Source organism: Sminthopsis crassicaudata, chromosome 6, assembly GCF_048593235.1.
Source record: "Sminthopsis crassicaudata isolate SCR6 chromosome 6, ASM4859323v1, whole genome shotgun sequence".
Lineage (NCBI taxonomy): Eukaryota > Metazoa > Chordata > Mammalia > Dasyuromorphia > Dasyuridae > Sminthopsis > Sminthopsis crassicaudata.
Genome location: NC_133622.1, coordinates 149,370,111 through 149,396,430, shown reverse-complemented (window position 1 = coordinate 149,396,430; position 26,320 = coordinate 149,370,111). Strand labels below are relative to the sequence as shown.

The window sequence follows — 26,320 nt, the reverse complement described above, 5'->3', positions numbered from 1 at the left end:
TGGGTATATAACTAGGTATATCAACTCATTAGTTGGCTAATGTCCAAAATTGTCCAGATCCTAATGTGAACTATAAATCAACAGCATGAAGTATTGGACAGAAAAGTGGATGACCATTTATGTCATTTTCTGTTGTATACTGCTATGTATCTTTGGACAAATCACTTAACTTTGGACAATTAATTAATATTATAAATTGCAAAATCTTTATTGCTAGGAGTTTCCTTACCAGGAACTTTCTATATTAATGAAATCAGAGGCCAAACTCAAAATTATGTGTGTATCTGAAAAATTTTTGGCTAATGTTCAAAATTAGTCAGATACAAGCATTCATCATAAACAAAAGTGGTAGAAAATGGGAGGTAAAAATGAGCTTTTAAATTTTGGATTGCCAGGTAGAGTAAAAGATTAAGGGTTTTAAGCTTAGCATGGTATTTTGCACAAATAGGAACTTAATAAATGGTTTTGGAAACATTCCATCCTAATTTACTTAGATTTACACAATAATTCTGACAATATGAGATGCATTATTGTTCCTTTTTCATTGCAAGAAAAAAACAACATTAAGGTTTAAAGGAATTCACAGAAATTATTTACATCTTTATTAGTTTTTTCTCCCATGTGCATATGTAACCCTGTTGTTTACTTTTGTGAAAAGTTAAAAGCAAAACAGATTTTCATAAATTACCAGTTCTTTTTTGATTAACACAGGGGAAAGAACCTAGAAAAATGCCTTTTAATTGTCATGAAAGTTTTTAAAATTTATATTAACATGTTGAAATCAAGTGTAGGCTCATCAAGGTTCTCCTACCTAATGTTTGCTTTGTAAGAGGCAAAGTGATGTGGTCCATGGAGAATAAGCTTTCGAATCACTACAACTGGGTTTAAGTCCCATCTCTGACATCTGGTGATTGATTGTCTGATCCAAGGCATGTCATCAGTGTTTCCTGACATCTTTCTAAGACTAAAAGTTGCAGATCTCCATTGTTAGAGGGATTTCCCTTTCTTTAGTCAATTGTTTTCTTTAGTGAAATCATAGGTCTGGACCAAAAAGATGGGGGAGTGGGGCTCAGTAGAGTCCCTTTTGCAACAAACCATTGATCCTAAAGTTTGAGCCTACTAAATAGATGGGAGAAAATTAGAATTTGAAATCTAATGTAGCTTCTAACTAAAGAGCAAAATAAGCAAATAATGATAATTACAACATATTTATCATGTATATATTTTGTTTGTAAGTAGTTGTTTGCATATTGTCTTTCTCCATTAGATTATGAGTCCTTTGAAAGTAGGAGTGTATTTTTCTTTTTTTCTTGTGTTTTGTTTTCTGCCTTTTTTTTTTTTTTTTGTATTCCTAGAACTTAAGCACAGTAGTGGCATATAGTAGGCATTCAATAAATTCTCATTGGCTTGACTTGACATTTGGGATAATATGCACATACATAGGATTGAAATTTCTTACATAAAGGATTTAATAATTTTGCAACTTAAGAGAATTGAGGGAGCAAGAAGGAAGAAAGGTATCCTGAAACTTGATTTTGTTACTATCCTTGAGGTCCATTTCACAAGACAGTGTTATAAGGAATGCCTTTTCGTAATTGGATTGAGTCCTAAAGAAGCCTGCCTGCAATATCCAACTCTAGAAGGTTGTATTATGTAGAGTAGCCAGCATGGTAAGAAATCAAGCCTCATGATTTTGAAGAACCAGAAGTGCATGGCCACTTTGAACAAAATATAAAGTCAACCAAAATTAGAACTTGGCCTTTTAATTTTAGTAGCATAAAAATTATGTTGTAATGTTATAAACTGTAAAGGTTTTTGTTTTGTTTTATTTTGTTTTGTTTTGTTTTGTTTTCCTATTGATGAGAGATAGGAAAGGGGGAACCCCGTTTTGGTCAGCTCAAAGATAGTAAGATAGTCCCATGACAGTGCAGTGTCCCCTGTAAGTGAATTTACAGGCCCAAAACCCTAGATTGATTAAAAAAATAATAATAAAAAAATAATAAAAAAATTAAAATTAAAATAAAATAAAAGGTTTATTGTAGGGATTTAGAAGTAAAGTTAAAGGTAAAAAGACACCAGGGCCAAAGGTGGTCGCTGAGCGGGCAGGAACCCTTACGTGGCCGGAAGGATACCATGTTTGGGGGGAAGGGCTCCTGCAAAAAGAGAGTTTCAGTTTGGCTCTTTTTATACCTAAAGGGGGCTTGTGGGTGGTGCCCCAAAATCCTGGTGGGCTTTCAGCCAGAGTCAGCATTGAATAGAATTCAATGGGTTTAAACTGTGGGGATTGGGAAAACTCAAGTTAGTTCAGATCCGGTGGGGGATAGGACAGCTCAGTGATCAGGATTTGTAAATTAAAGGTCAGCCGTGGGGGTTGGGGAAATAAGAAAGGAATCTTAAAGGGATCTCAACCTCCATTACTATATTAGATCAAGGAATCTCCTGTCACCATCCTTGTTTAGCATGAATTTGGGAAGTGGAAACATTTTATAGGAATTTTAACAGAGATTCAAGTATAGAGACTAGACTCATTTTGAATCTACCCTAAGTGGATTTAAATGGTGGAATTCCCAAGAATTTGTCTAGTTTTTCTGACAATAGTTCCAAGTCAAATTGAGGTGTCTTGTCTGAGTTTTTAATTAAGAGACTAGCACTTCAACAGAAGTTAGGTAGCACAGTGGATAGAATACTAACAGTTAAAATATGATTGTATACATATACACATTTACATATGTAAAATGGTGTGATAAAGACGTATCTCCAGGAAGATTACAGCAAGAATCGATGGAAATAATATATACAAAGGACTTAGTATAGTCTCTGAAACATAATAATTGCTTAGTAAATGTTTATTTCCCTCTTTCCTTCCTTTGGGTTTGGCAAAAGCAAAGTAAGATGGGAGGGAAGAAAAAAACCTCCAAGGACCAACTAAAAGCTGGGCTTTGATGGTACAGACTGTTTTAACAAATACAGTGAAATTTTTATCTTTAGCTCCTGGTCAAGTACAGACTTACAGTCCACTCTGATTGGATGTCATAGTTGACATTTTTGTTGGGATAAGGAAGCCCAAAATGGTAGGGTTACTTCATTAAATTCAAAACAAAAAAATGGAAAGGAAAATAGAAAAACAAATTATGGTGCAACATATTAAATATGCTCTTGCATATCTTTGGAAACAACCCCTTCCCCCCTTTTTAAATGGAAATGCACAGGCTAAAATCCATTTTTTAAAAATGCATGTTAATTTAAAGCAAATGATCTGTCATGAAAGACCATTTATTCTGTAATAGCTGGCCCTGATTTTGAGGAAATCTCCTCTGCAACTGCTCATGGAATCAAAATTGAGACATGCATTTTCTTGGAGTAAGACAATTTGTCTGGAGACTCATAGTTGTCAACTACTTCTGCAAAGAATTCCAACGTTATGTACTGTTTATGTTTTAATCCAGCCTTGCTGTTTGGAAAAGGTTTTTTAAAACAAATTTAGAAATTCTTGTACTAATATGCATTGTCTTTTGGAGATGTGCATAAGAGCTATAAACTAAACCTGATTTTTGGTTTGGGAGTTTCCTTTTAAATGTTGTTTAAAAGGTTTTATATATGTTTGGTTTTGGTTTTTGTTTTTGTTATTGTTCACAGTTCACATTCTTAGACTGAAAGGGAAGTTTATTTGATTAGAAATGTGTCCTGGAGGTTGAAGTGTGACAGACTTGTTATACACAATAAAATGACATATACTCAGCTTTTCAATTTCTACTACAGCAGCTTCCCACAGATTTAAACTTTGTTAGTTTTTAATGAAATTGGAATTAAGTTGATTTTACATATATTCAGTGTTTTATCAGTAATAGTAGTAGCTCACCTATATGTAATAGGTCAAGAGCTATAAAGTCCTTTCCTCACAACAAAGGTAGGTATTTAGCATAAGTATTATTTTACTTTTTTAGAGGTTCAGAACCTTTCCATGAATTGCTCAATATCACATAACATGTGGAAATTTAGACTCAGGTCATTGCTCTCCAAAAACAGTTCTCTTTCTATTAACTTCCCCTATCTCCCTTAACTGAAAATACATAAAGAATCAAAGTTAGCTACAAAGACATGTATTAATGCATTTTTTTCCACTAAAACATATAGATGCACATTTTTTTTCAAAATTTTTGAGGAATGTTCTCTTTCTTTAAAAAAAAAGAGTATACCTTTATATTTGTTGACTACAAGAAACAGAGATTCCACACCTGCTATTTTCATCTTTTTTAAAGCCAAATAAAAGTATTTTAATCATTTTAAAAGTAAATCTTATGTAGACTCATAAAGTATATTAATTGAATGCCTTGCATGGATAAGTTCAAGTTATAGATAGAGGTGATGTGAATGTGATAATCACTGAAATAACAACTCCCTATCTTTTCCTTATTAAATTAATTTTTAAATATTTCTATGTCAATATTATCATTTTGTATGAAAAATTCAAAGGCCAGTAGAGATATAAGTAGAGACCATGTACATGTGTAGGAACAACAATCAGAAGAGCCAAAAGACTTTAGTTCAAATCCTAGTTCTGCTTTTTATTAGCAAATTATTTAACTTGTTGGGCCTCATTGTCTTTATCTATAAATAAAAGGTGCTGGATTAAATGACCTACAAGGCCCTACCAAAACTCATCCACACCCACTCCTTTGGTGTAGAACATCCCCATGTTCTCTCTTGTATTGTTGACTCAATGGATTGGAGACTACCTTTCTGGAACTTTTTTTCATTTTATAGATACTAATTAACACTTAGAAGTTATTCATTTATTTCTTTAAACTGGGGCTTAATGAAGAATTATGAAATCAAAATTAAAATAGGCAAAAATGGACTTATGTCAAAATTTTTATTCTTTCAAAACAAAGTTTTCCTGAACCAATAGGGACATTATGCTTGAAAGTCTTATACTACAAAATTCCTCTATCTTTGCTTCATAATAGGAAATATTGGCTTCTTCTATAAACCCAGAAAATAGACTGCGGCACTTGGTGGAGGGAATACTGCCTTTGTATTCCTAGTGCCAGGCCCCAAAGAGGCACTTAATAAATCTTTGTTTTATTAGATTAGAGTTCTTAACCTTTTTTAGGCAGTTCAATAAAGACTTTAAAAATATTTTTAAATTTTTCAGTTTTGGAAATGCTAGATTTCAGTTAGAGATTAGCAAAAATAAAGACATAATGTTTTCCACATCCATGTTTATGGACCCAATGAAATCATAGAACTTATTTTAAGAAGTCCCAGATTAGTGGAAAGGGAGAAATCACAATTTGTGTCTTCCATAGCAACTTCTACCCATTCACAGCTTATGAATTTGTGTTAACATAATAGATAAGGTAAAAAACTGTGAGTCACCTTAGCTCATAAACAGTGTTAAATCTATGTAGTGAGAATACTTCACATCATCAGCTCTTGGTTCCTCATTTCTATGATTCTGTGACAAATTTTTAGTTTCCTCCAGGAGGCTTGAACTTGACAGGCAGGTCCAGCAATTAGCAGCCAGTGAAGAAGAGACCCCCAAACTCTAAAACTTCTTGAAGGAGAAAATCTCCTTCAATTCTGCCTCAATGAGGGACCTCGATGGAGGGAAACAAGGCAGTTTCATTCTATTATCTAGGTGGGGTTGGTTCTAGTTCTTAGCAAAAGAATTTCAACACTATTCAATTAAATATATTCTATTCAAATTCCAGCTCAAGCTGAAACCCAGCTTGTAAATGAGCCAACTTGGGACTCCACCCACTAGCCCCCTTCAGCTTATAGGCAAAGTTCCTGTTATAAAAGAGCTAATCTAAAATCCTCTCTCTGCAGAGATTTTAAACATGCCATGCTATGCCATGCTAGGCTATGCCATGCTATGCCAAAGAAACCTCTGCCCACTGGAAAAATATTCTCTTTCAGTGTTACCCTCTCTTTATCCTCACCTATTTTCCTGATGAGACTTTATGGTTCTCTGTCAGGATTTCTAATCTTACTTCTCAATCTCTATAATAAACTCTCTTTTATCAATCAAGGTTTTTGGGTTTGTAAATTCCTTTACAGAGAATCTCTGTGCCACTAGAAAGGGGTTCTCCAAAACTCCCTATTCTTGTGCTGATTCCCAAGGGGCTGGAGGGGAGTGAAACTTCTCCATTTGGTTCCCTGAACCCGAAACTTGCCACTAGACCTTATCATTTAGCTCCCTAACCACCAGAAACCCTAATCTCATTTTGGTTACCTAAATCTAGACCTTATCATTTGGTTCCCATACTGGGAGCCCCCAAAACTAGACTTCACCTCATCACCAGCACTTAGCATTTAGTATTAAAGCTTTTCAACAAAGAAATTTGATGTTGAATTAGGGGCAGGAAAGACATCAATGTGAAAAGCTGACCTTTAAAAATTCCCTTGTTCTACCTCATTCTATTTGCTTCTTTATTTTGATCCACTGTTAAGAATACAACTCAGCCTCTGAGACTCTTTCCACGCTAAGTTCTGGAAATTGTAAATGTCATTCCACAGATGTTAGAGGGGGAAAAAGGACTTTTAGAATTTAATATCTAAGGGGGAAGCTAAATGGCATAGGGGATAAAGCACTGGTTCTCGAGTCAGGAAGACCTGAGTTCAAATGAAGACTTAGATTTTTACTAGCTGTGTTATACTGGACAAGTTACTTAACCTTGATTGCTTCCCCCAAAAATAATAATTTAATATTTGAAAGAAATGGGCATCAAGGAATAAGAATCATTGTTTGTTAGATAACACAAAGAGTCTAAGACTTTAAATTATCGCTAAAAATGAAAAAATTGTTTATTCATTAAAACTCCCTTTTCAATGGAGGGACTTTGTAATATATAAATTATTTCTTATCCAGAGCCTGCAGAAGTGAGCACCTATCAGAATGTTCCTTTTTGGGAAAGATCTCATCGAAGATTCCTTGGTCATTAGCTTTTTATTTCAGCTGCACTTAGTTGGAGTACTCTCTTCAGCACAAACAATTGTCTTCTACTTAGCTTTTGTCCTAGAGAAAACAGAAAGAGTTCCCAGAATCTTGAATATGAAAAAAACAACAGCAAAACTCTTACAAATGTGTGCATTTTGCTTGGACTTTATTTTGAATTATGACCTGCAAGTACTTGCAATGAAATAAAAATATTGAGAACAAAAAAGATCTAATGACTTCCTGCCAGTATTGAAAACTTAGGACAGAAAACACTGTGTATATTAGGAGTAACACATTAGGAGTAATACTGGATGAGGTATAGTCAAATGTTGAGGTCTATACCTAAATAAAATTAGGATTAATTGAGGTCTAGTGGCAGGTTCGGAGTACAGGGAGTCAAATGTAGCTCCCCTGCAACCCCTTTGGATTCGGCGCAAGGATTCAAAGTTAAATGAGTTCTAGTGGCGGCACAAGAGTCCTCTGTAAATGAATTTACAGGCCCTAAAACCTAGATTGATTAAAAAAAAAGGTTTATTGTAGGATTTGGAAGCAAGGTTAAAGTCTGGTTAGTAAAAGGTATTAGATAGAGGAAGAAATACACCAGAAGTGGCGGACAGAGAGTCTGTGATGCAAAGCATGGTGCTTGCATGTTTCAACTCTGTGCCCAGAGATGATTCCAGCTTGGCTCTTTTATTTGCTTGAAGGGGCCTAGGGTGGAGTTCCAGGTTGATTCCTTGAGGGCCAAAACCCATCGGTTGGGGGTTGGGAAACCTGAGCAGATCATTAGAATGGGGGCTGGGTATAACCCAAACTGGCTCAGATCCTGATCTCTCCCCTTGGAATACAAATGGGTGGTTTTGACCAGATCTTGTAAATCAAAGGTCAGTCCCAAAGGAAGTTGGAGACCAGAAAAGGAATCTTAAAGGGGGCTACGTCTGTATCAATACTTTATTTTATTCTGCTACCTTTTGAATGAGATGAAGTAAGATCTTTCAAGACTTGTGAAAATCGAGTAAGGCTTCATCTACTTCAGTGTTTGAGTAGGCCTGAAGGACTCTGAACATTGAGTCAAGGGCATAATTGTGTTCCCCTCCCATGATATCATCTCCTCCCTATCTCAGTCAAATATGGGCAACTATGTACTTATTGGCCAAATTCTATTTCATGGGCAGATCTCGCGTTTAGAATGTAAGACTCTCAGCCAATGAGGATGAGGGTCAGTGGTGGGAGGGGGTGTTTTGCGTTAGGGATTAAAGGTGTTGTCCTGCCCACAGGAGGCACTTCCTCTCTTCCATTGTCTGCTTGAAAGGTGGGACGCCCTTCTCTTGAGAATGTAAAATAAACTTTGATTTTTTCTAGAGCTCTCTCCGGCTTTTTTTATCAAATGGTGACCCCTCACCATTTCCGGACCACACACTTTCAACTATTGTCATTTAAATTCAAAATTAATAGTGAGAAATTCCATTCCTATATTTTTTAGATGCTGTTAAAATTACTTGAAGGAAAAGTAATGGTAACTATCGGTTAGTTTTCCCAGGAAAATAATTCTTGATTGAAGACTTCTCTTATTCTATATGTGGTCAAATCATTTAATTTTTAGTATTACATAAGTGGATAATAGAATACTTACCTGCTTTGTAGGAAACATTGAGAAACTTAGTAAGAGGCAGCTTACCTTTCTGGAAAAGATGCCATAAAATGTTAAATATCATTATTGTATAGCATGTGAAGATGGGGGGAGGGTTACTAATATTATGTTTTGTTAACATAGCATGCAATACATTCAGGCTGAAAACATTTGAAAGAGTAAAATAGATAAGACCATACAATGTCAGTTTTGGGTTTTTTTTTTGGTTTTTATTTTTTTTTTTTTTTGTAAGCAGCAAGGCCCCCTGGCTTGAAATAAAAAGTCCTACATGCCTCATTTCCATTCTAATCTCTCCCTTCTTTCTTTTCCCTATTCCCTGTATTTTCATTTTGAATGCTCCTTCAATTGACTTTTTCTTTTATTTTGTCCTTTACCATAAAATTTATGTTGTGCATCCCTTGCCATATGTTTTTCATTCTCCTAATTTTATTCTCTTCTCTTCCTAATTAATAAGACATTTATCTGTATCTGAATTTTAAAAATTCATCCACTTACCAATTTCAACCAGTATGGGCAATGTGAGCTAGCAAAAGGAAGCAAGTTAAAGATCAGGCACTTGTGAGTGCCTTGGTTTACTTATTGGTCTGGAGGTACAAAGAACTTACTTAATCATTTTACAATTCTTTGATTAAAATGTACTTTGTGAATGCCAAATGTAGTGATGAATTTTCTGCTTCCACATGAAAACTCAAACTAACAATAGGAAAACATGAAGTAATAGCAAAGACATTCAATGAAGCCAAAGTAAAGAAATCACCTGGCCTCTAGCCATATCCATATCTTTGGATAATTCTCTGTGATTTGTGCTTTTAATGATAGTTTTAAAGAATCTTAAACACACACACAAATATTTAATACAGATTATTAAGACTTGAGACCATTTTAGTGCTTACTTTAATGATTTATTGGAGAAACAGTTGAGATTTTATTTTGTCTACTGCATACAAAGGCATGAAACGTGGGGTGGTTATCCCAAGACCAAATGCTTACTTACACTCTGTGGTGGTTTACATCATTAGAAATAACTGAGGGTTATGAACTCATCCCTAGAAATAAATATAAACACAATTTTAAACAGTAATCATAAGCTTCAGGGAGAGGAGAAATGATGTGCTTCTGCTCACTTTGTAATCAAACCTCATAAAATCTATACAAAGTAAAATCTGTGGGTCTATCTCCTTTTGGTTTGGATTATAAAGTCTAAGAGGGACATACATAGCTGTCATTGTAAGTTCTGCATATATTATTAAATACATTATGCAAGTTTAAGAATTGTTCATTGGTTCTTGAATAAGCAAACCATGAAGAGGGAGGGTGAATAACTATAATCTATAGTAATAATAATAAGCAGTGAAAATGAAAATTAAATCACTTTATAGTTTTATAGATACGTTCTGTATGTACAAAATGATGAATTTGTCTAACTAATGCCTGACTTCCTCATGTGAATAGCAATGATAGAATCTACAGTGTCTGATGTTCTAAAGTTTGGGGTTTTGGGTTTGCTGGGGAACAAATCTGAATGTGTGCTTTAATCAGTGTGGGAAATTCCTATTGTGAAACCTTTGTCTACCAAAGCAGCATTGGCACCTCAATGTAAGTATAATAGGGAAATCCTCAACTTAGCTCCACTGGAGCATCTTCCAGGGAGCTGAGCATGAGTTCTTTTGGTCTGGGGATAAATATAAGCTTTGTCTCAGTTCTGAAGGATTATTCAATTCTTTTTTGGTCCCTGTGCCCAGCTGGGAAGGTTGTGTCAGAGAGTTGCCTGGATTACAAGGGTTTAAGTGACATGCCTATGGTCACATGGCTAATACGTATTAGAGATAAGACTTAGACCCAGGCATTTCTAGCCTTACCACTGGTCTTTCAGTCACTATATGACAGAAAATTTCTAGCTTAGTCCTTCTGCCTTTTAAATCAGTGAATAATCTGAAAATCTAGAAGAGAATACTATAAATAAAGGCAAGTGTTTTGAACATTATGTTTTCAGAACATTGTGTGTTATAAAGTGTACACAGTATCATAGGTTTATTTACTCTTAAGGTTTCATTCTGGCCCTATATGAACTTGATCTTACTGCTTTTATAAGTGGGTCTGCTACAAGTTTGACTGTGATTCACCTTGAAAGCTTATGTGGACAGTTGCCCAACCATCTGCTTTTGCAATACCTCTGTTTCCACTCTTCTTGGGAGACCATGAAGACATGGCCTATAGTTAGCAGCAGAGACAACCTCTTTCCTATTTACTCTGGAGGGGTAAGAGGGGATTGTGGGGCAGGGGAGGAATTGGGGAATGTGGAATGAAGGTTAAGAAAATGGACATATGGGGACCGATCACTGGAAAAGTTATCTATTATATGAATTATAAGCTACTTACTTGAGAAAATTACTTATCTCTTGTATATTATGATCTCTGTTAATTAGATAAATAATAACAATTAAATACAATGTCACTGACTCTTTAACTTTATGTTTTAAAACACAGGAGCCACAGCTGCAGCCCGGAAGGAGGTTATCAGGAACAAGATCCGAGCAATAGGCAAGATGGCGAGAGTATTCTCAGTTCTGAGGTGGGATCATTTACTCTCACTCACTTTTTTCTTATTAGGTTTATATATTTAATTCTCAACCATTTTGAGCCTGATAATCCTTCTTGAAGACTGAAATAATAATAATGATGATGATGATAAAACCCAAATGATAGTAGTGGTAGATGTTAGGGCAATACCTGTAATGCTATTCTGTTCCAGCTTTACAAAATCCATTAAGGTGAAATCTGTGGGGCCCATCTCCTGGTTTGGATTGGGAATTCTCAGATGAAGAAGCTCCTTCTATCAATGCAAGGTGTGCATCTTCTTCATAGCAAACTTCTTGGATCACTAGGAGATTAAGTGATTTGCCCAGGACAGAGAGCCCAGTATGTTTTATAGGTGGAACTTGAACACAGAGCTTATGGTCAGTACCCTTCACTCTATCTACCATGCTGCCTATCAGTCAGTATACTGTTATTTATTATTCAAGAAAATTCATGATAACAAAAAAACTATTATGGATTTAGGGTGGATACTTGGCACAGCAGATGGAGCACTGGGCCTCAAATCAGGAAAACTCAACTTCTGAGTTCAAATCCAGTCTTAAATTTAGCTTATTAGCTGTGTGACCCTAGGCTAGTCACTTAATTTTATTTGCCTCAGTTTCCTCATCTATAAAATGACAAACTATTCCAGTATCTTTGCCAAGAAAACCCCAAATGAGGTCAGAAAGAATTGAAAATGACTCAAATAACTGAGCAACAGCATTATGAATTAAGTAATATTTTAATTTTTTTTCTTTTCTTTTTTTTCTTTTTTTTTTTTTACTGAACACATGAATAGAACATTGAACCTGCACTCAAAGGCTACCATTTCTGAATCTTGACTTAGAAATTTATTGTTGTATGACCCCTGAACAAGTCACTTAATAACTTTGCCTCAGTTTTCTCATCTGTAAAATAGCAATAATTATAGTAATTACCTCCCAGGGTTGTTGTAAAAAAAAAAAAAAAAAAAAAAACAAAGGAGATGATATTTGTAAAGTGTTTTGCAAAACTAAAGCACTATATAAATATTATCTATTCTTTTTTTCATTATTTGGAAAATCACAAAATATATACTCAAGATATATGTTCAATTTTCAAAAGCTATATTTGATTATTTATTATGCTGAATCGTGCTGCTTATTTTTTTTGGTACTAAATAAAGATATAGGGCATGTGGATTAAAGGCTCATTGATATCCTTGGACCACAGATTAAGAGCCCTGCCAAATGAACTCGTCACTTAATAAATACATTTTTATGTTTTAACACCATTGTTTCAACAGCAGTTATTAAGAACAGACTTTTTCATTGTATAATATGCTTCAAATTTGCACTAACAGTTCCTTGTTATTCTACTTAAAGTAACTTCTTTTAAGTATTTTCTAAAGTAAAATTCTAATATTATCCATGGTAAAAAGTTGACTTTTTGGTGAATGAGTCATTTTGCATTTTAACTTCATTTGTCCCAGGCCTTAATCTCCAGAACTGGCAGCCCATAAATGGGAAACTGTCAGTACTCATCTTTCTCCTCTGCTAGAGTATATACCAAGAGCTGGATTTTTTAAAAAAGAAAGAAAATCTCAGATTCCTTTAACCTAAATTTTGTAAAATGAATAGCAACATTTGGGAGCCATCATTTATCTTATTTTGATAAATCTTTGAAAAGAATAACAAATGACTACCTAGTATTTTAAAATTTTCTATCTAATGTTTCATATTTAAAAGAGTGTGAAAAACCTCCTGTTATTATCAAACAAACAAATTTTTCAAACACATTTAAAGACTCCAGGAAAAATGGCCTTCCTTAAGGTGATGACAGATTTCTTTGCTTAAGGCAGCCCTCTGTTCCTAATTAAGGTAACTTAATTTTAATTCCCTCAAGAGATTTTTGATTTTTAAGTTCAAAGTATATATTTGAGCATGTGACTTACATAATGATTTTCAATTTCAATGATCTGTTGTGGTAAGGAACAGGATAGATTAGAGAAAAAAAACCCACCTATCTTATGTAATCTCAAATCTTAATTTTAGTCAAAAGCATCCACTCTGATTTTGCTGCCAGGCTTTTTCTTATATTTGCAAAGCCATACGTTCAATAGCTGGTTCTTCTCTCTTTTGGCCACTGCTTTCCTGTTACACAGTGAGAGGATTGTACTCATTGTCTTCCAACTACTCCCACAGCAATTCATTTGAAATCTTTCCTCATCATGGCAATGATAGGAATATGTAGCCAGAAAATATACTAGGAGTAGAAGGACCCAGGTTCAAATTGCAGTTGTGTCATTAGTGTGACCTTAATTTCAATAAACAGTTTCCTCAGTTAAAATGAGGTATTTGAGGACCCCAAGGTCCCTTCCACCTCTCAATCAATAATCTTGGGTTGTTTAGGAGTGCTCCCTTCATTGACTCAATGACTTTGAGATCAGCTCTCTCTGTGTTTTATGCAGTATTACTTTATAGACTATGTAGTACCTGTAAATAAATGGTCAATGTCCCTGGAAGACCCAAACACTGATAAGAAAAGTTTACATTTCTTTATTTTCAAATTTACCAAAAAACTTTCCCCATATCAACCCTGGAAAATAAGGACCATAATTATTATTGTCCTTATTTTACAGAGAGGAAAGTCTGGTAGGAAGTGGCTTGTCACAAAGTATCATTTGTTAAATTGTAGGAAAAAAACATGTTAATTCATATATATAGCTATACTATTGCAAAAATTCATTAGTGATCCCATACATCTAATCCTAATATTCTTCAGATTCAGATCCTTTCTTTAAAATGCTTTCTTGCCTGTTCTTATAATCTCTCCCCATTGACCTCCATGTCTGGCCTGACATAGGGTCAATTCAGTATGTGCCAAACAGAGCTCCCAACACTCTCATCATTAAATCCACCCCTTCTTGAAGTCATTTCTTAAAGTCACGGGTTTCACTTTTCTTTGTTAACCATTCAAATTTTTAGCCTTAGAATTATTTTCAGTGAGTTCATCCTTGCTTACTTTTCCAACACATAATCCCATCAGTCACCAAGTATTGCTAATTTCATCTCCTAAATATCTCTTCCTTCTGTTGATTTCTATCCATTTATATAGATAGCCACCATTCTAATTTCAACCCTCATCATGTCTCTTCTACATTGTTGTAACGGTCTCCAATTTAGGCTTCTAGTTTCCTTTTTTTCCCTCCAATCTAATCCATTCTCCTTACAGTTGCCAAAATAATATATCTACAGTGCAAGTCTGACCATGTCACAAACCTGATGAAGAATCTAGGGAAAAAATGCAGACTTACCAGTTTGGCATTGGAAATCTCCCTTCACACATTCTCCATTCCAGCTAAAACATCCTGTTTATTGTTTCCATTCTGAACATTCATTTCCCATCTTGTTGCTGGAATACATTCCTTTATCATCTCCCCTGCTTACAATCTTCAAGGTTTAATTTATATGTTCCTTCCTACAGAAACCTTATCTGTTTTCTCTAATCCAACAGTAGGTCAATAAGCTCTTATTTTACTAGGTCCTAGTGATACAAATAGAAAATTTAGCCTTAATTAAGGGTGCCTATATTCTACTAGGAAAATACATTCCAATTTGGGAGTGGTGGCCAGGGAAGAGAATTTAGTAGAGCATAGGGGACATTAGATCATTACCACTTTTCTAGTAGCAATATGCTATTGATGTGATCAATAGCTTCCTGAACAAGAGATGGAAAGAACAAAGCTGTGAAGGACAGATGGTAGCCCATTCCCCCTGGCTAGACCTTGGCTTCCTGGTGAATTGGAGGAAGAGAAAATCTGGGAGTTAATAGCTATAAAAGAATTAGGTGAAGAGTTTCTTACTCTCTCTCTCATCTCACTATTGAGACAGTTTGGTACCAGTGATGATCTACAAATTGCAATCTTCCCCCGTCATGGCAAAGATATATATATGAAGTCAGAAAAGCTATGACATAGGGTCATAATCTCAGTTGGGTCATTAATGGGACCTTAACCTCAAAGGGCAGTTTCCTCAGTGAAAATGAGATATTTGAGGACCCCAAGGCCCCTTCCATTTCTCAATCAATATCAGATTGGTGTGGGTGCTCCCTTCATGACTCATACCAAAACCTACCCATATCACCCATCCTTTGCTGTCATGGTCCATCTATCTGAAGGCGCTCTCATCTGCAATAATGATGACTAAGTGGCAATATGAGCAACATTCAAGTCAATACTCAAACACTTTCTCTTTGTAGAGCTTCTTCCTTTTCTGTGGAGAGAGAGAAAAAAAAGAAGTGATGGTTTTATCTTCTTTATCCCCTACAGAGAAGAGAGTGAGAGTGTGCTGACTCTGAAAGGCCTGACTCCCACGGGCATGCTTCCCAGCGGGGTGCTCTCCGGAGGAAAACAAACCCTACAGAGCGGTAAGCAGACCCCACCAGTATGTTTGTCTGTGTGTCACCCTGCCCCCAGCAGCAGCAGGATTCAAAATGTGTTCTTGTTTTTTTTTTTTTAAGCTGAGGAAAAAACCCATGACTTTTCATAAAAGAATTTCTCAAACCCTCCAAGATAAATACATGGTCATTATTCCTCATAAAGAAGCATTCCTTTAAATTTGGTCCTCAGCTCATCACAGCCCTTCCTGAAGCCAAGAAAACCCTCAGCTCAAAGGTCTACCAATGGGAGAAAGTAAGGGTTTGGCAATCTGGACCACAAGAGTCTAGCTATCTCTCCCCAGTGACTGATTCCATTTGATACTTTTAAAAAAAAGAGAGAGAACTAAATATCAATGTCCATAAAGCTAATCTTTTATTTACTGACCATAACTGCCTGTGCAACTTAAACCATTTTAAATGATGACTTGGCAGAATTAATCTAATAGTCGAGCCAGTTGTAGATATAGACAGAGCCTAAAATTTACCCCTAAGTATAGTTTGTGGGTGACTTTAAATGATCCCATACAAATGATTATCTTCATTCTCCATTTTAATCAGAAATGGGCAGTGGCCAATGTGTTTTCACTGCAATAAGCACACCATTTAGGAACCAGATAAAAGTAAAACTAAATTTCTTTATATTCGAGTTATGATATAAATTGCATGACAATCATAACATCTATGTGTATTGCCTCTAGGTCCCAGTACCTGGGTGAGAATATGTGGTTTTCCTCTCTATGCTTCAATTTAGATTTTGTATTGCTATTGATAATTATTATCGTCATGCATGGATGACAGGCTTGGTATAATTATTTTTTTTATCTTGCTATTTATGGGAACCTGGAAAGGAGGGGAAAAGAAAAAAGCTGTATTGGCACCATAGTCTCGGCCTCTTGCTTATTTTCCTGTTTCTTCCCTCAAGTTCTCTTTCTCTTTCTTTTTTTTTTTTTTCTTTCTTTCTTTCTTTTTTTTTTCTTTCAATTTCTGCCTTCTTAATCAACAAGATGCAGGTATTCTGATGGTTAAGGTTTTTTAATTGATATTTGAGCCGAGCAAAAAAGTAATGTTCAACTTTGTCAAGTCAACAAACATTTATTAAGCACCTGCTGTAGAGCATAGCCAAGGTGCCAAGGGTTATCCAAAGAAAGGCTTTAAAAGATAGTTATTGCTCTCCAGTTGCACAGAGTAATGGGGAAAGCAACATATAATTAACAGTGGACGAGCAAGAGAGATGAAGGATAGATTACAGATGACCATAGAGGAAAAACACTAGCATTACTTAGTAAATTGGATAAGGCTATAGCTGTTCCAATAAACTTGTCTCAGTTCTGCAGGTAGGGGATTATTACTTTAGCTGTGCTTTATTGCCTAATTCTTTTTGATTTATGTGTGAATTTGGCCCTATGGCAATACGTTATTCTCCTGCTCAAAGACAAAAACTGTTAATACTTGTAGGAAAAATACATAATATTATAGAAGCAAATTACCCTCTAATTTATTGCTGAAAAGAATTATTCTAATGCCTTTTAAAAACCCACAAAACCTCTCACACTGCAATATTCTTGCTCAGTAGAACATTACTGTATATGCATCATTAATTTGCACAGAATGCTCAGCCACCAAATTTGCTGAAATCTACATGGTTTCTGTTAAGCACATTTGGAGAAATAATACACACATTGCCAAAAAAATATGTCTAGTGATTTTCATAGGATACTTTGATTGAGGGTCATTATTTATTTCTGAGTGACAGTGTTGGTATAGTTCCAAAGTTTTATCTTCATACTTGAGTTATGATAATCCTTTGTTTTATTTTGTTACCAGATTTTCATCTTCATTTTCACCCAAATTACTGCATTCCTTTTAAATATGTTGAATTTTTTTTTAAAATCCATTGGTTTGCTGTATTTATTTTAGTTTGGATGACCAAAAGACACGTTTTTGGGAAAGTGTTTTTGGTCTTGAATATATAAGCCTTTTAGCTTTTATTTTAAGTCATAGGCAATATCACAAATTCAAAATTCATTTTCCTCTGATTCCTTGATTTTCAGGAAAGGGGTCTGGGACTTTTCAAAAGTTATTAAAGCAAAGGCAACTAAACTGATAACTTTCTAGACCTCTGATCTTGTGGGCACTTTATGAGTGCTATAGTTTCCAAACCAAGAATAAAAGGGGAAAAGGCAAATGAAAGTTTTAGAGTAGAATTCTAATATTAAAACTTGGCATAAGTAGAGATTTTTTTTACACTTTCTATAACTAAGCAAACCAGTTATCATGGGAGGCAAAATAAATAGAATGAATACTATATTTGTGATTATGGACCTTTCATCCCTCCCATTATAAAAATTGCAGCTGTAGCTTGGAATTCTTCCTGCATAATATTTTGAGGCTAATAGGATAGCTAGAATTTCCTTAAAATACTGCAATAATCATCTCTTCCCCCTAAATATTTAATTTCTTATGCTGTTTTTTTTTCCAATAATGCTCTCATTACAAAGGAAAGTGGTTATGTACCTAGCTAACAAGAAAGAAGACATTTTGTTACCATAATTTTCCCCCTGTTAATGTATGACTTTTTTTTTTCAGGATATTTGGGTATGATTTTTCCTTTGGGAGGGGTTGGGTTTCAAAAGCTCAAGGGAAATAAGTATATGAGTAACTATGACAAGTTGTGTGCATTTTTTTTCTTCCCCTAAATCTGTATTCCACCACCAGAAATTTCTATTTACTTAGAAGTTGTATACACATGTGACTTTAGGTCACAGCCTCTATGTCCCTACCTTTTGTTTGGGGTTTTTAAAGATGTAAATAAATCAATCTATTCTCACTAAAAACTGAAGGATTTTTCCATGAACTTTGTGGATCAGATGTATAATTTAGGGGAATATCTTTTTTTTTTTTTCTTAGAAAATACCTTCCTCAAAAAGAAAAAAAAAAATCCAACTCTCATAATTTTTCTAAAAAGTTAATTATTTTCTAAAAGGTTAATTCCCCAGTGATCAAAACTGAAAAGCAAAATCGCAAAGCAATTTTAATTGCATAGGTCAACCTGGAGATGAAACTGATTTTGTTTTTGTAGCTTCTCTATGTTGTCTTCTGTGCTAGATTCTAGCCCTTACAATAACATCAGTTTATTAGCTCCTTTTGCTCTTCACTGACTTGTTCTTAGAATTACAAATCCTCTGCTCATTTTTCTCATTCGTTTTGCACCCCCTTTCTTCTCTTCAGCTACTGTTGAGGCTATTGAGGCTGATGAAGGTAAATTGGCCAGTCCCCTTTCTGTTGTATCTACAACAGATAAGGGCTCTGCTGGGTGTATTCATTTCTTTCTTTCTCTCTTTTTGCTGTAGCTTGTACAGAGTGTGTGGGTGTTGGGCTAACAGTTGTGGCTCAGTATTAACCAATATGTTCTTGCTTTAAAGGGGAAAGTGTCCTTTCTATGGTTTGTTGTTTTTTTTTTTTCTTCATGAAGTTCTGATGTTCTAATTTATGTACATTTTACTCAATATCATCACATGAAAAGAAAAAATTGCATGACCAATGTGGGGTGGGAACTCTGGCAGCTAATAGTAAATGTTGATCTCACACATACTTGAAAAGCTTTATTTTTAAGGTGGAAGCATGGTCCTCCTTCAAATGAATTTTTTTCATCTAGACATTAAAAAAAAAAAAAAAGGTGAGGAAACAGTTAAATACAGACTTCAAAGGATCCTAGGAAAAAGTTCATTGAAATGGTGCTTCATTGATGTTTATTTCTGCTGGTCATATCAGATGGTACCCTAACTAAGGTAAAGTTATAGTAGCAGAACAATTAGCACCAGACACATCGAGAAACACCAAAAATGTCTAGCTGCCGTGGAAGAAACCCTTTACTGAGGAAAATCAATCAAACATCATTTACTGAGTGCCCACTCCATGCAACACACTAAACCAGGTACTGTGAGAGATATGATAAGGAACAAAACACAAACCCTCTCCTCCAGGAGTTTTAGGAAAACCAAGTTTCCTCTTTGACATATTATGGTGATTTAATCTAATGTTCTTTAAATATTAAAGAATTTCTTAATTGAAATGCATTTTAACATATTTACATTATGTAAAGAAATTTATGAGAAGAATGTAAAGTTCCCCTTTAAAACAAATTCTTCAGTTGTATTTTGTTCTTGCAAGATGACTTTTTTTTTTCTTTTCCCCCAAATTGTGTAGTTATAGTCCCTTGGTATGATGTGAAAATGTTACTTTAGACCACTTTGAATTTGGTAATGATTTTGAAACAGTGGGAAAAAAAATGATAGCATAGTAAGAGAAAATACAACTGCTTTCTAAATAGCAGTCAGTAAGCTGCTATTTATGTGGGAATTATCTATTCCTAATGGCAAATTCTAATCTGCAGTGTGCATTCTCGTTAATAGTTTGGCTGTTTTCTGTGGTTTCTGTGACTCTGTGTTGTGTTAAGTATACTACCAATGTAAATTGCTAATACTCATTGTCTGACCAGCAACTACAGCAGAGCACATTCTTCATGACTAGGAGAGATATTCAACCCTCTTGGAACCCAAAACTTGAATATTGAGCCCCATTCCAGGACTAAACATTTTTTCAAGTTTTATTTTTAATTATCACAAACATTGGTTGGCTATTGCAACCCAAGGGTTCCACATTTACTTCTTTAAATAACAAAATTATTTGATAAATTGTAATTGCTATGAAAGCTTGCCTTTTTTCATAAAAGTACTAAAATATTCATAATAGTTTTAGCAAAAGAGTAGATCCACTTAATATCATCCTTAAGTAATTTGTTTAGGCTTCAAGTTGGGGGCTCATTAGACATCTTTGCCTTTACATGATTTATTTCTAAATTAAAGAAGAATTGAGAAGCTTTGCTATGGGCCTTGGTCTTTCCTCATTTCCCCATCTTCCTCTCACAATTGACTAATCACCATTATGCTTTCCCAGTTTAAAAAATGTAAATATGTACTATCTACTCAATTGAATTTCAAAACAATATATTTCCATTTTTTTTCTTACTTATGGAAGGATACTGCATATTTGCATAGGAAATTTGACAAATGTAAGCCTAAGAATTTTTTTTTTTACTCTCATGTTCAACTTGAGTGGGACAATGGTACCCAGAATTCTTCTTTTAGAGATTCATGGAACAGTGTAGCTCAACTCGGCATTGGTGATTGGCCCTTAATTATCTGGCATGTTCTTCATAGGATTTAGAACAAACTGACGTCATTGGCTCCCCATTAAATATTTTGAAGTTTGGCTCCCTAGGGGATGTCCTCATCCCATGACTTTTCAGTTATATTTGTACAAATGCCTTATCTTCATGCACACTGAGGATCAGGGGAAGTAGACTTAGTTGATTCAGATAAAATCAAATCGGATTCTTTAGGTTTATACTAAAAATTGTCAGTAGGATTTTCCTATATTTTCCTTAATTTCAAAATATTCTTATTTAGAAATAGATTGTTTGGGGTGTTAATTTTTTTCCCATTTAAATCAGGTGGTAATGGGTGCCTGATGACATCAGTTTGGACTGTTCACATCTCTGCTGAAGGGCAGGCTTTTTTTTTTTTTTCTTCTTTTTTTCGAGTCACTGATTTGATTGATCTCAATTTTTATGAGGTTTACTCTCACTCTATCACCCATTCCACACTTTGCTAAAGTTAATCAGGGAACACAGCTAAGTAGTTTCATTCTTCTCCATTTCCCATTGATTATAGCTGTTTGGCCAAGATTTCTTCCTGGATTTTAAGACATCAAGGGAAGGGCTGAAAGTGATTTCTTTCACAAGTCTCCCTTTCCTCCGCTCTAGATTCTTCCCAGTTTTGCTTAGTGCTACTCTCCAATAGAACAAGGAATCCCTATTGTATTCATAGGCACTACTGAGGGGAGGCAGGGTGGAGAAAAGAGAAATATTTTCTTTTGAGTCTGGAGCTTTTCACACCATGCCAAATGATGTGGACAATCATTGTTGTGCCTTAAGAACTGTTCCTGATGGCCAATCTTACTTACCTGTCCACTCCAGAGTTCTTTGAGCTGAACTCATGAAGACAAGAAAAAATGTTTACAGTTTGACTTGCTCAAGAGGACACTTTGGTTGGCAAGAGACATTGGCTGTTTTCAAACCCTTAAGTTTTCTCCCGGTATGGTAAGGAGTCTGTCGTGTCGTCTTCAGGTCCTGTCACTTTGTTCTCCACTAAAGGAATCCTTCCCTCACTGAATAATCGATAAGTGATATGGTATATTGTGGGGTCCTTTCATTTTCCTCAGACTAACTCTTCTATTTTTTTTTTAATGATCTTCTATTTAGCTATCAAAGGATTTTCACCACAACATAAGATCACTAGCTTCGAAGAGGCCAAGGGCCTAGACCGAATTAATGAGAGGATGCCTCCTCGCAGAGATGCCATGCCCTCTGATGCCAACCTTAACTCCATCAACAAGGCTATCTCTTCAGAGACTAATGGCACTGACAGCAATGGCAGTAATAGCAGCAATATTCAGTGACCACTTCCCGTTCACTTTTCTTTCCTTTCTTTTTTCCTCTTCCTTTCTTTTTCTTTTTTCTTTTCTTTTCTTTCTTTTTTTTCAAGCTGCAGGGCATGATGGGGATTACTGCACATCAGCAGTTGGGTAGTCTTGCCTCTGATTGTAGCTTACTTGCTCTGGGGGCCAGGTGTTGGATTCAGTTTACAATATCATCTAGAAAAAGAGATAGTAAACTACACTTTGATGAATGTGTGGTGGGGGCAGTAAACACCTCCTTGGGACAGACCTTCAAAAAAAGCTTGTAGAAACAAATAAAAGAATGCTGAGGCTGGTGTATATTGCAAAGAAATGAATGCATTGGGAACGCCTAGATAGGTTACTGAAAGGCCTCTTATGTTACTGGATATGAAAACTTTGTCTAATTTCTTACTCTATTGTACGTTTACAGTTGCAGCACTAAAAATGGATGTCATCAAACATTTTTAACAAAATGATGTACAAACTAAATAAGGACTATTTATTGATAATGTTTTGCTATTCTTGTCAGACAATGGCTATAAACTGAATTAGGCAGTCTTAAAAAAAAAGAAAAAAAAAGAATGTTGCAAATTTGTTAAAAATGCCAAAAAAAAAAAAAAAAAAAAAAAAAAAAGGACAGTTTAATTTTGTACAGATTATGCTTACCTCAGGTTTCTTTAGTGTGCTTGAATGCCCTTCTTTCAATATTACACTATCTTACTCATTTGGCAATGAATATCTTTTTTTTTTCCCTTTAAGTTAAAAAAAAAAAAACTGGAATAATTACATCTATCTTTTTTTTGCTGTTTATATTTAGGATTTTTGTTTTTGTTTTTGGTAAATCAAATCTTGGTTGTGGCTTGCTGAATTTAAATATTTATGAGTGGTGCATTTTTAAGTATAGTGAACAAGACACCATATTAAGTGCAGTGCAAAGCATCTATATTCTGTAAAAATCTGCCTATGCATGTTTTTTAAGAAAAAAAAAATGGCTATATAGGCCTGTATGGGACTGTAATGCGCTTAGTGGTCTGACTTATACTGGAAATGTATGTATACTGGCGTACTTTATATTCTCTAAAAATGCTTAATGCCTTTGAAATTTTGTAATCAAAAAAAGCTTTGAAAAAAATCTAAAGGGGAGAGTATTCTTAAAAGTTTTTAACATAAGCTTGTCAGTGCACATATAGATGGTTAGCATGTTTAGCAAACCTTGTGAAATTTAAATAAGTTTGTAGTTACATGTGAAACTAAATGCATGGTAACTGTTAATGTCATAATGGTTTAGTCATTTTGTTCTGTTCTGTCGCGTGCCACAAAATGTGTAATTTTTTCACTTTTTTCCCTTTGTATATCAGTTAATGGGTTACAACTGGTTCATTCTGAAAACAACAACAAAACAGTCCATTGATATTTTTTAACAAATGTATAAGTGCCCAAGTAATTCACTACAGCCTAAAGCCTTGCCTTTGTAATTTGACTTCTGAAATGTTGGCAATCAAAGCATGCACTTGTAACAATGAAAAAAAAGCATTTTATATTACTACTCAATAAAAATGTGCATGAACTTAAAGAACTCTCCTCCTGTCCACTGAGTCTCCCCTGAAGGTCTTTGTGTATACAACCACCATATATCCTCCAGGTTTTGAGCCCACTACCAAGCATCCCCCTTTTTACTTGGGGGTTCCTGGGGCCTGGTGGGTGTGGTGCATGCTTTCATTAAATCATCTCTAAAAAAGAAAGAAATCTGTTTTGGAAAAACAAGACCCAGAGGCTCTTTTGAATGTGGCAGCTGATCATAAATCCATGATTTTTTTTTCCAAATTAAGAAAGAAATCAAATTTATTATCAAGTTGTTGCAACTGGATTGGATTCTATGATCCCTAAAAGAGAGTAGTATAAACTGGCACTTTCTCTCTCAGAAGAAAAAGCTGTCTCTGTATTGGTAGGAAATTGCTATACTGGCACTTTGGCTGATTAAGGATTTAAGACAGACCAAATTCTAATTCTTGTTCCTAATAGTTTTCATTTCCAGCTTTCTTTTTTTTTTTTTTTAATGCAATATATACTATACCCAACACATTAAAGTAATCAGAAAATGGCACTTTTTATTCATAGTGTTCTAAGATCTGACATGTTATAAATATTTCTTTGCTCAATTTTCTGAATCCAGAAAACCATTTTCCTCCCTATTGAAAATTTCTCTTGACTCAAAAATGACATCCCCAGAAAATATTTAAGATGCAGCATTCTAGAACAGTATGAAAGCAATGATGGTTATAGTACCATGGTGTTTCTTTTCCTCCATTTTAGCTACAGAGAAAATATCATGGAAAAATGAGGAAAAAAAAAAAACTTTTCTTTCCTTTTTGGTTCTTTTCCTTTAAAAATTGTGCTTGAGGCAATTATGGCATAGAAATAAACATTTGACATTAAAAACAAAAAAAAGCAGTTGATGTGAGTATTGCTTGGTGTTTGGGGGCAATATTTAGGAAAGAAAAGACCACATATAATAGATACAATGTTAAGAGGATTTCGGGGAAAAAAAAAAAAAGAGGTTGATAGAAGTAGTTATTTCTCCAAAACTGAGAGGCTTTGCCAGTCACTCTTTGTTGTGCTCCTGTGTTGTAGAGACTGTTGAGTTTCAGAGATGGAGGTAAAGAGCAAAGGTTGTTAAAGGTCAAGAGAAGACATCCATCTTTCTGTTTTATTTAGCCTCTTGAGGTCTATGAGCAAGGAGTGTCCACTGATTTTTCAGCCCACATTGTTTTCCCACCATCATCCTTTACTATATCTTATGAACAAAGGAAAAAAAAAAAAAAAAAAAACAAATACTCTATTCCCAAGAAGGTGGGAGAATAGGATGGGTGGAAAATTCACTTCAATTAAAATCAAATTTTCTGCTTTGCTTCAAAAAAAAAAAAAAAAAAAAAAAAAAAAAGCACGGTTCTAAGTACTTTGAATGTAAAGATCTGAAAATATGACAGTGTTTTGCCTTCAAAAAGGTTTGAAATCTTAATGGGAAGGAGAAGAGGAAAATAGAAACATTCACAAATAACTATAATCTGAGGTAGGAAATGATAAAATGTGTAGGAAAGGTCAAAGAGATTGAAATGAGAGGAGAATAGAACTCTAAAAAGGCAATATTAGAGATTGACCAGGTCCTTGAAAAATAAGAATATCAACAGAGATCATGGAACTGACAGATTGCAGTAGAGGGTACAAATGAACAGTGGTAGGAATGGGAAAGACAAGAGCAATGAAATACATTTATTTGTCTTCTCTTTCCTTTTTGCATCAATATATTAAAGGAAATTACTTGAGCAGTGGACATATCTATTATGTTAGATCATGGTAAATTGAATATAAATTAATTGCAAATTAATTTAGTAATATTTAATTAGTAAATTAAATGTCTACTGTGTGTGAGACAGTGTGCTAATAATTTAGGGTAGGAAAAGAGGCAAAGCTGATTACTACCCTCAAGGAGTTTACAAACCAATAGGGGAAACAAATATAAAGTCAAATTTATTCAAAGAAAGCTATATACAAGATAAATAGGAAATAACAGAAGGAAGGTACTGGGATTAACAGGAGGTAAGGTAGACTACCTATAGAAGGTGGGATTTTAGATTGGACTTGGAAGAAACCAGTGAAGTCATTTGTGAGAGTGAATGAGAATTTATGAAGCACCTCCTAGTGCTAGGCAGTGCTCTAGACACTAATAATATAAAGACAAAAATTAAATAATCCCTGTTCTCCAGGAGATTACATAATCTGCATCCTATCAAGAAAGATAATATGTATGTAATTAATTTTTTTAAATACAAGGAAATTTTGGAAGGAAGAACACCATGAACTGGAATTGGGGGATGGGAGGAGAAAATCTGAAAGAACTTAAGAGGTGATGCTTTAACTGTGTCTTAAAGGAAATAAAGGGTGCTAAGAGTTGGAATGATTGCATTCCAGCTGTTGGAGCCAGACAACAAGTACAAAGACAGATGAGTAATGAAATATGATTTATGAGAAGCTCAAAGAGAATTATGGGTTAGAAGAAAAGAAGTGATATTAGACCGAAAAGTATAACTTGGAAGGAAAAAATAAACAAGTATTTATTAATCACCTATTATGTTACTGGCACAGTATTTTGCACTTTACAAATACCTTTTGATCCTCACAATCCTGGGGTGTAGGCACTATAGAAACTGAGGCTT

At 34.8% G+C, this 26,320-nt stretch overlaps 1 protein-coding gene across 3 annotated transcripts in view; it reads left to right on the top strand.

Moving 5' to 3' along the window:
• The window catches only part of PPP3CA (protein phosphatase 3 catalytic subunit alpha), a 336,565-nt gene extending 312,011 nt beyond the window's left edge, over nt 1–24,554 (top strand). For all 3 annotated transcript variants that reach the window (XM_074276298.1, XM_074276299.1, XM_074276301.1), the window contains exons 12-15: nt 11,079–11,163; nt 15,478–15,575; nt 18,816–18,845; nt 21,910–24,554. In XM_074276298.1, the coding sequence (XP_074132399.1) occupies nt 11,079–11,163; nt 15,478–15,575; nt 18,816–18,845; nt 21,910–22,106 (410 nt within the window). In that variant the 3' untranslated portion in view covers nt 22,107–24,554. The remainder of the gene's footprint in view (nt 1–11,078; nt 11,164–15,477; nt 15,576–18,815; nt 18,846–21,909) is intronic.
• The last annotated feature ends 1,766 nt before the right edge of the window (nt 24,555–26,320 follow it).